The sequence below is a fragment of the Eutrigla gurnardus genome (assembly GCF_963514095.1).
Source record: "Eutrigla gurnardus genome assembly, chromosome: 11".
Taxonomy (NCBI): domain Eukaryota; kingdom Metazoa; phylum Chordata; class Actinopteri; order Perciformes; family Triglidae; genus Eutrigla; species Eutrigla gurnardus.
Window position 1 is genome coordinate 23,209,978 of NC_139925.1, and position 9,722 is coordinate 23,219,699.

General features: G+C 41.4%; 1 protein-coding gene across 1 annotated transcript; it reads right to left on the reverse strand.

The window, feature by feature from the left end:
• Positions 1-3,389: 3,389 nt before the first annotated feature.
• On the reverse strand, positions 3,390-8,618 carry fbxo5 (F-box protein 5). The gene is made up of 6 exons (XM_084020950.1): positions 8,516-8,618; positions 7,172-7,803; positions 6,544-6,714; positions 6,127-6,217; positions 4,753-4,950; positions 3,390-4,046 (listed from the first exon to the last, which is right to left on the reverse strand). The coding sequence occupies exons 2-6, from the start codon at positions 7,777-7,779 to the stop codon at positions 3,789-3,791; spliced, it is 1,326 nt and encodes a 441-aa protein (XP_083877076.1). The 5' UTR covers positions 7,780-7,803; positions 8,516-8,618; the 3' UTR covers positions 3,390-3,788.
• Between the last annotated feature and the right edge of the window lie 1,104 nt (positions 8,619-9,722).

Genomic DNA, 9,722 nt, shown 5'->3' on the forward strand with positions numbered 1-9,722 from the left:
CAGCGCTGTTTGTCTTCCAGGTCAGATTCTCAGTGACGAAAAAGGATTTCATCATGTCAGAATCAAAGCAAACTGATATCAACCTGCGTAACATGCGGAGACACCGTTTTGTTTTAAAAATCACAAATTGCTGCCACTCACGAAGCAGTAAAACTCATGATAAAGGAAAATAAAAGCACACTGTGAGTGCTTATAAATATATATAATTATTATTATATATTATATGTATAATAATATTACAATAATAGAATGATATATCAACCATATTGTGAACAACCTGTAAGGGTTGAATTGAAGGCCTGACATCCTGCTAAATGTACTGTCAGGTGTTGCAGATATTAGTATCTGAACAGTTGGAGGATTCATAAAAGTAAAAAAGGTGAAGCAGCAGCAGCATTTCAGCAGCGTTCACCAAGTTACATTTAAGACTCAGTGATGAAATAATGAACTGTAAAATGTAATAACTGAAATGGAATGCATTTAACCTGAGAGAAAATATAATAACGTAATAAAATATCCTGACTGATATTGTAACAGTTTCACCCATTATTTAAAACCTTACAGGTGTGTCTCCCCCCATTAAACTGATGATGTAATAATATTGATGGGTAATGTAATGATATTAAAAAAAATCTTCAATAAAAGAAAACAATCAATAATTATGTTTGTGTCATGTGTGTGTGAGTGTGTGTGTGTGTGAGTGTGTGTGTGTTTGTGTGTGTGTGTGTGTGTGAAACTAAAAACACAACCTTTACCACCCTTTGCAGCTATAACAGCTTCAACTCTTCTGGAAGGCTTTCCACAAGGTTTAGGAGTGTGTTTGTGGGACTTTTTGACCATTCTGCCAGAAGTGTATTTGTGAGGTCACACACTGATGCTGGAGGGAAGGCCTGGCTCTCAGTCTCCACTCTAATTCCTCCCAAAAATGTTCTATCGGGTTGAGGTCAGGACTCTGTGCAGGCCAGTCAAGTTCATCCACACCAAACTCTCTCCTCCATGTCTTCATGGACCTTGCTTTGTGCACTGGTGTACAGTCATGTTGGAACAGGAAGGGTTCATCCCCAAACTGTTCCACAAAGTTGGGAGCATGGAATTGTCCAACATCTCTTGGTATGCTGAAGCATTCAGAGTTCCTTTCACTGGAACTAAGGGGCCAAGCCCAGCTCCTGAAAAACACCCCACACCATAATCCCCCTCTACCAAACTTTACACGTGGCACAATGCAGTCAGACAAGTACTGTTGTCCTGGCAACCGCCAAACCCAGACTCGTCCATCAGATGGAGAAGCGTGATTGGTCCCTCCAGAGAACGTCTCCACTGCTCTAGAGTCCAGTGGCGGCGTGCTTTACACCACTGCATCCGACGCTTTGCATTGCACTTGCTGATGTATGGCTTGGATGCAGCTGATCGCCATGGAAACCCATTCCATGAAGCTCTCTACGCTGTTCTTGAGCTAATCTGAAGGCCACATGAAGTTTGGAGGTCTGTAGTGATGACTCTGCAGAAAGTTGGTGACCTCTGTGCACTATGTGCCTCAGCATCCGCTGACCCCGCTCCGTCATTTTACGTGGTCTACCACTTCTTGGCTGAGTTGCTGTCGTTCCCAATCACTTCCACTTTGTTCTAATCCCACTGACAGTTGACTGGAATATTTAGGAGAGAGGACATTTCACAAGTCTATTAGTCAATGTATTTGTATGTAAAATAGAGAACATAATGGAAACGTCTTGGTTTGTTTATTCATCCTTCTATGTATACACAGCTCTGGAAAAATTAAGGGACCGCTCCAATAGTTTCTCATATCAGCATCTCTAGATGTATGGCAGATATTAAATTCCAGTTGAATTCTAACACAGGAACACCTCATTCTAGTTAATGAGGGACTGATTAGGTCATCACCCGAACCAGATCTCATTTTACAAGGAAAAGTATGAAAACATCATGGAGAAGAAGAAGTTTGCACCAGGAGTGGCATAAAGTCACCAGAGAGCAATGTGAGAGACTGGTGGAGAGATGCCAAGATGCATGAAAGCTGTGATTAAAAATCAGGGTTATTCCACCACATATTGATATTTGAACTCTTCACATTAGAATTGTGTTTCAAAATAATTATTTGCTTGTTTTCTTTGCATTATTCGAGGTCTAAAAACACTGGCTGTTTTTTGTTATTTAGACTAGTTATCATTTTCTGAAACTAAATGCTGTAAATGTCTGTTTTTATTTGGATTTTGGAAGATTGTTTGTCAGTAGTTTATAGACTAAAGCAACAATGTTAATTTTACTTGAACACATAAATAAATAGTAAAACCAGAGAAAGTGATACTTTTGCAGTGGTCTCTTCATTTTTCCAGAGCTCTATGTGACGGCAGGCTCAGTCTGAGGCTGAACTGAACACTGTTGTATCTGATGAGGTGGTGAGACACGGACGAGGAGGAAACGATGCTGCCCTCTGCTGAAAGAAATCCAGACATGCACTCTCCAAGAAACGGAAGGTTTGAGACCCATGTTTCCACATACAAGCTCCAAAAACGTTGTGTCCTCTTCATGAAGTAATGCTAATCACAGCTTTGTGCCTAACGAGAATAAAAGAGTGAAAATAAGCTCCTCACTGACGACAGTAAAACAAACCCGTTCATCAACACGGTGCATCAAGTGCCTTTACATCTGAACTCATACCGATATAGTCATAGCTTTCTTTTTACGGTCCTCACCAACACATTTCTCTTCATCAGGAGTGAAAATGTTCAATCACAGGGCTATTTAATCGTAGCGTGAAAAGTAAATTACGTAAGAATAACCAGATCAAGCTGAAGTATGCGACCGTTAAACTTCTCCAGTTGATTACTGACATAAAAGAACAGCCAAACCAAGAGGGCGACGGTCAAAAACCAAAATGTACTACACTTCATTTTATTTTGTAATTTCTGAAAATACACTGCATTTTAAGCTGCAGTGATACATCACTAGACCAGGTACTGTGATAGGATGCCACCTGTGCAACAAGTCCAGTCGTGAAATGTCCTCACTCCTAAATATTCCACAGTCAACTGTCAGTTGGATTAGAACAAAGTGGAAGAGATTGGGAACGACAGCAACTCAGCCAAGAAGTGGTAGACCTCGTAAAATGACGGAGGTCAGCGGATGCGGAGGCACAGAGGTCACCAACTTTCTGCAGAGTCATCACTACAGACCATTCATGGAATGGGTTTCCATGGCGATCAGGTGCATCCAACCCATACATCAGCAAGTGCAATGCAAAGTGTCGGATGCAGTGGTATCTTCATGTACTCACTTTGACCGATATATTTCTTCACTATTTCACTGGTCAAAGTGAAGTTGAGGCTGCAGAATAAACGTCCCGTCAAAGAAACACAGAGACACGGTTTAAGTTTTAGGAAATATCTATTTACAGGAAATACAAATACAGTAAATATAAACATTTAAAGACCATGAGGCTCAACATTTATTCCAAAAAAAGTTATAATACATTTACATCCATTTCATTTTAAAATATAATAAAATAGTACAATTTAAAGCGTATTGGCATCCTCTCTTTTTTTGGCGTTTGTTTGTCGCTCGCAGACGATAACAGTTTTAGCCAGAAGACACTCTCTGCTTGATCGTCCCAGCAGTGTCGGAACAAGTGCTTCAGGAAGCTTAGAGCAGGTTTTTCTCCACGGTGCACGCACAGAAGCTCTCGTAAAAATGTTCGCCGCTGTCAGAGCTTTGGGTGGAGGCTGCCCGTCCAGTTAAAACAGTCGGCCATTTAAAAACTCAGTAGCGCTCCATCACAAGCGCCGGATGCTCCGCTTGCTGCGAGCGCCTGGAATGATCGGTGTGGTCTTGTCGGTGGGGAGGTGGGTTCGGGGGTGCACCACCCTGCAGGGGGTGGAGCCATGGAAGGCCTCTTGGCAGTGGGTGCAGAAGTCGAAGCAACAACTGAGGCGCGTGCACTTGGCCCTGTGAACCTCGGGCGAATGAGTCGCTGGCGAGCCGCAGCGCCTGCACGGCCGCAGAGACTCGTGCTGCTTCAGACGGCTGGCGGCCTGGAAGGAACCAAACAACACAACACACGTTTGTTCAAGTCCAAATGTACGTTAATCCATTTTATGTAGCGCAAATCTGATCTCCTTGCAGTTTCATGTAGAAGCTGCAGTAGCACGATTCAGCGAGTGATGACTTTAATACTCACATTAATAGAAAACATTATTTTTCTAGTATTTAAAAAAAAAAAAAAAAAAAAGTTAAACAAAAACTATTGTCGTTTAATGATATCCTACAGTACAAACAAACTCTACACAGATACAACCACACATGTATATTCAAGATATAACAATGCAAAATATCTTATTGAAAATAGAAAAGAAGTCCATAGTACACTCCCATATAAAATAAACACTGGGTCAAAATTAAATTTGACACTATCATCAAGTCCCTGTGGCCTTTGTGACCTCTATCATGTTGCCTGTAGCTGTCCATTAGTTTCAATGTCACACAAGTGTGCATCCCTCCATAGAAGAAAGGGGAAGAACACAATCAAAAAGGAAATTGGATGCTGGTTGCAGGTTCGGATATGTACCCATGTGTCCTTCGTCTCGTCTTATACACCAACTTGAACATGTTTGCTCAAACGGAACACATTTGTTGACTATTTAAAAATTCTGTCGGCATTTTTTCACTTTTTTCACGCTTTAAAGACCTAATATGTAAATTAGTGATAAAGAGAATAATCAGTTATGCACAAACGCTCACCTGGATGTAGTCATTGAAGCGTGTACATTGGGGGTTGGACTTGTTGCTTTTCTGAGGGAGAGGAGTCCGTCTGGAGGAAGCAGAAGATGATGATGGAGTACTTGAGGTCGCCATGGTCTGCATGCAGGACAACACCACTCTGGACACAGGGTCTCTAGTCAGAAGACAAGCCCCCTGTCTCAGAGAGCTCTTTGACTCCTAAATAAGACAAAAATAAAAAGGAAACATTAGAACATTAATATGAGAAAAGTTGCCTGAATTAATTCTTTTTTTGAACAAAAGGGAAATTTAGATATTAAGGAGTTCAAGAGTTCCTCGTCTTAGAAATTGGAACACAAGTGGAAAGAAAAGCACGAGCCAAATCTGAAGTGAAATTAGGGAACGACTGCAAATGGAGGCATACCACAAATAATTTTATGACACAAATTAGATATATAATATTGGATTCAACAGAATCTTTATTATATATATATATATATATATATATATATATATATAAAATAGGTATATGACCGTGTAGTTGGGTAATCTATAGAAGTTCCGTGACCATGGAGAGGAAAGGTTCGTTTCTCACTGGATTTGTCATCTATGAAGGTTAAATAAAAAAATGAGCCGGGGTGCCCCTCACAAAAATGTGGGGACATTTTGGGAGAGCCCTATATCCAAAATGGCTGCTGTCAGCCAAGCTGGAAATTAACTTTTTAATGGTTTTGCCCACAGTGCTGCATAATACATGGTTTCTGAGACTATTTGGGTCAAGAAATTCATTAATGATGTAGATGTATTGATTTGACCTATTTTTGACCTTCAGATTTAAGATGGCTGCCACTTTTGGCTCTTTAAATGTACATTTTTCAAAATCGTCATAGAGCCTTAATATTAGGCTCAAATGAAAGGTCTGCTCATACGGAGTTCATTTCTGGACAGTAAAATTACAACATACACATACACTAGTGGTTTCAGTTCCACATTTGACATTTTCTATGCTGCATTTCTCACTGATGCCGTGTGTCTTGTAATCGTGTGTAAGTCCTGCAGTGAGGTTGCTGCTCTTTCACATGTTGCTAGCTGACTATCATGACTTGGCTTGTTGTGTCGGTTTACATAAAAGCCATCCACAACAACTGGCAACATCAGGGTCTGGAAGGGTTGTCCCATTTCAACCACTGTTGTAACTGTTCCGGTGGGCACCACAGAGGAAGGGTAGGGGTAGAAATAAGAAATGGGACTGCATGTTGGGTTTTTGTCTGTGAAGATGGAAATCGTTGCATGTTTGACTAGAATCCCAGTGATGGGCAGGGGCACCAATATGCCAATCCCTTACATAACTCAGCTTGTGTTTGTTCACAGTGAGTACACTTGTGCGTTCCTTACCCTGATCGCCTGCTCGGCTCGTTGACATCTGCTCAGAGCGGCTGTATCTTCACTGATGATACTCCTCCATGTCCTGCTCACCTTCTTGCAGCTAAGAAACACGAGGAATGTAGAAGAAAAGAATATTATCATTTCCCTTTAAACCTTTACTTCCATACACATAAAAAAAGGGTACACACAATATGTGAAAATGGTTTAAATCTTGCTTTAATCTGAACTAACAGCTATGTATATCAGCTTTGGGGATTTATTCCCGATGTCCTACTTGTTTTCCCTTGAAGATGTAAGTTAGTTTTATGTGTACAGCAGTTTGCCGTTAGGCTGCTAAAACACAAGTCGCCATCTTTAATACGCTTGAAAACAGGAACAAAGTTGCTGAGCGTTCATGTGAATCTGAAGCCTCCACTTGTAGTTTACCTGATGAGGTCCATGTCTCCCAGCAGGACCAGGATGTTGGTCAGGATAGTTTTCATGTTCCTGCACAGCAGACATGAAAACACGTCGACGTACTCGCAGCCCATCTGGCCTCCAATCACCCGATCCAACAGATGATCCTCTGCCACCTTAGTGACGATGCTCCAGTCGTACCTGAGACACACGTGATTCACTTATTTACTCAACATTTTATAGTCATGCATGACCGAGGTGCCAAATTTCACTATCATGCAGACAGATTGTGTTTTTATCCGAGCTAGACCACAGAATATCGAGTTAAAACAGATCCCCATTGTTTGCTGGAAGTGATGTAATGTAGCTTTTGTGCATTTCATATTTTCTTCAAACGTGTGGATTTAGAAAAGGGATTGATAATAAATAAAATCAGCTGATGAATGTTCAATTTGAGAGATAAATACTTGGTGGATGGTAGAATGAGTGTTTCATTCATTTTCCCTTTTACAATTTTGATATTTGTAAGATGTAGAAAGATGCTACGACACAATTCCTCTAAATGCAGACTGAGAACGGCTCCCTTCTTGTGTGTAACATTGTTGTGTAATGCCTTTGTGGTCAGCTATAAAGCCACAGCATGAGTTTGTATTCGTACCTCTTATTCTTCTGATAACTCTTGGCAAGCTCTTCACACACAGCCCGCTGGAACTTCAGTATCGGCAAGTTGGGGTCGCTGTGACGGTTGGATGGGGTGGATGAGAACGCTGCTGTCCTCCTCTTATGACGATCCACAGGCGTGGAAGATTCCACCAGAGACACCGGACGGTTCGAGTCCGTCCTCGCCGGACATTTGAAGGGGGAATTATTTGGTGATATTTGACGTGGAGCATCGGCAGGAGGCAGCCGTGTGTCGGTGGGTCTTTCCCGGAGGTGCTCGTCCTCTTCATGGTGATCATCATTCTGACTGTTTTGCAGAGACAGATAGCCACTGTCCTCAAACACTTCATCCAGAGTCCTGTCGTGGTCCCTGGCGGTGCTGTTTTCTTTGTTGTGGACTGCTCTGGTGTTGTTGTTGAAGGAGAACAACACTGTGGTCACTCCTGCGGGTGGACACTGAGGTTTGATGGGGGTGGGCTCCTTCACTGGGGAAGCTTTAAGGTGGAACACCCTGGACTCCGCAGAAGCAGAGTTTTTCTCCACTTTGTTGGCCATAGCAGCCTCGTAGCTAGGGCACTTCATGATGACTTTCTGATAGTTAAGCATACACACTGTGCAGTGTGTGGAATCCTGGATAAAAAGGAGACAAGTCAGGAGCTAGTCAGGATTTAAATAGTGGAAGTGGCCGTGAAGCCTGCATGGAGACAGTCACCGATAATGGAAGGTACTAGTACGTTCCCCGACACGACAGGAAGAAATACCACATGACCATAATGCTCATAAACTGTTAACATAAACGTTGCATATTAGTTGGGAGCTCTTCTGACGAATATTTTTCGAATAATTGATTTTTGGCGCGATGTAGCGAAATTTGGCGGAAACGTAGCAGTGACGTGGTGATAGCCAGCCTTCAGCTTGCGGTATTTTAATGCATGCATTAAGTTAGCGGGGTGCTTTATAAAACGACTGGGGTGCGATTATCTGTTTCACATTAAGAGCTAAATGCTCCATGTCAAATAACGTGACAATGCTGACGTGCATTTACGCGCGTACAGTGGGGTACGTGAAGTAGCTTGTACCGAAGAAGCTAGCCAACTCTTACGGAGTTAACTTTATATATAACGTAACTCAAACTATGCGGACTAAATATACTCTGGAATGCAGCCGTATTTGTTGGTGTTGATCAGTTAACAGATATGTTATCCCCCAAGCCTGTTGATCGACTAACTAACCCAGCTGGGTAGTAACGTTCCCCAGCTAGGTTAGCTAACATTGCTGGCAAAACATCGCAGACTAAAATTAGCATTTCTGACTCTAAAGGATATTTAGTGGAAGTGCTTACCTTGTGTTAGTTAAAATCGTTATCCAAAGCAGATTCTGGATTCCCTCCTTTTAGCCGCTGTGCTAACGTTGGGCTGACATCCGCTCTGTCCAAATGAAATGCTCCACAACTGAAACCCAGCCAGTAGCTAAATCTATTTGAAATCCGTGCGCAAAAGGCATAAACCAATCACAACTAAGCGGGGGTTTGTACCTTTAAACCACCGACCAATGGGAGCGGATATGTCAACACGTTTGCTGTAGTGATGTCAGCGCGCAGTTGACGTGGTCCCGCTGGTATTTCCTAACCGACGTGAAAGGCTGTGGAAAATCTACATAAACTTGTCATAGCTACAATACTGCAGTATCTGAAGCTAGCAAACCTCAGCCGAATGAAATAATATGCTTCACTAAAGTATAAGCAGGAATATTGAAGAGGTTTTGGACGGCAAACATTCAAACATCAAAGTAATATGTCTATAGTTTAATATAGCGAAGGCAGTTCATGGCAAATCGACACGATTGCTCTCACGTAATATACACTTGAACAGCGTTTATATACGGAAATACAATATACTTTATGGTACCTTTTAAAATAGTGCAAACTGGTTATTAGTTGAATGTTCTTTACAATTGTATATGTATATATATATATTAATAGTATTATTATTATTATTTATATAAGGACATCAAATTAATGTGATATGTCATTGGAAGGGGTCAATAGTAGTAATGAACCACAGAGAATTTATTAAAATAAAAATTTGAATTTTCAGCTCTCCTGGGCTTTCTTGTTTAACTTATCACTTTTTAAACTTTTGTTAGAGGGGAAAGAGCTGAAAGCTGGGCTTTTCACAGGACAGTTCGGTTCACACCCCTGCATGGAAAGTGTGAAGTGGCCCTTTCAATGAAACCAGACAGGGGGGAAGTTGCAGAATTTGGAGACAGTACTTGCTGTATTTCAACTTGAAGACCTGGAGAGCATCTTGTTTCCGAAGATTAAAAAGGGTCCAATTCCTCACCCAAGTCATAAACAACTTTTATTAGGGTGTTTCAATATATTGATATTCAATACAACCAAGTAAAATAGGGAGATAAGAAAATGTCACATGAATACGTGACCTGGCGTTAACATCTTTGCATCTTCTTCTTCTTCTTCTTCTTCTTCTTCTTCTTCTTCTTCTTCTTCTTCTGGGATTATTGGTGCTTAGCAAACAACGAACAGACGC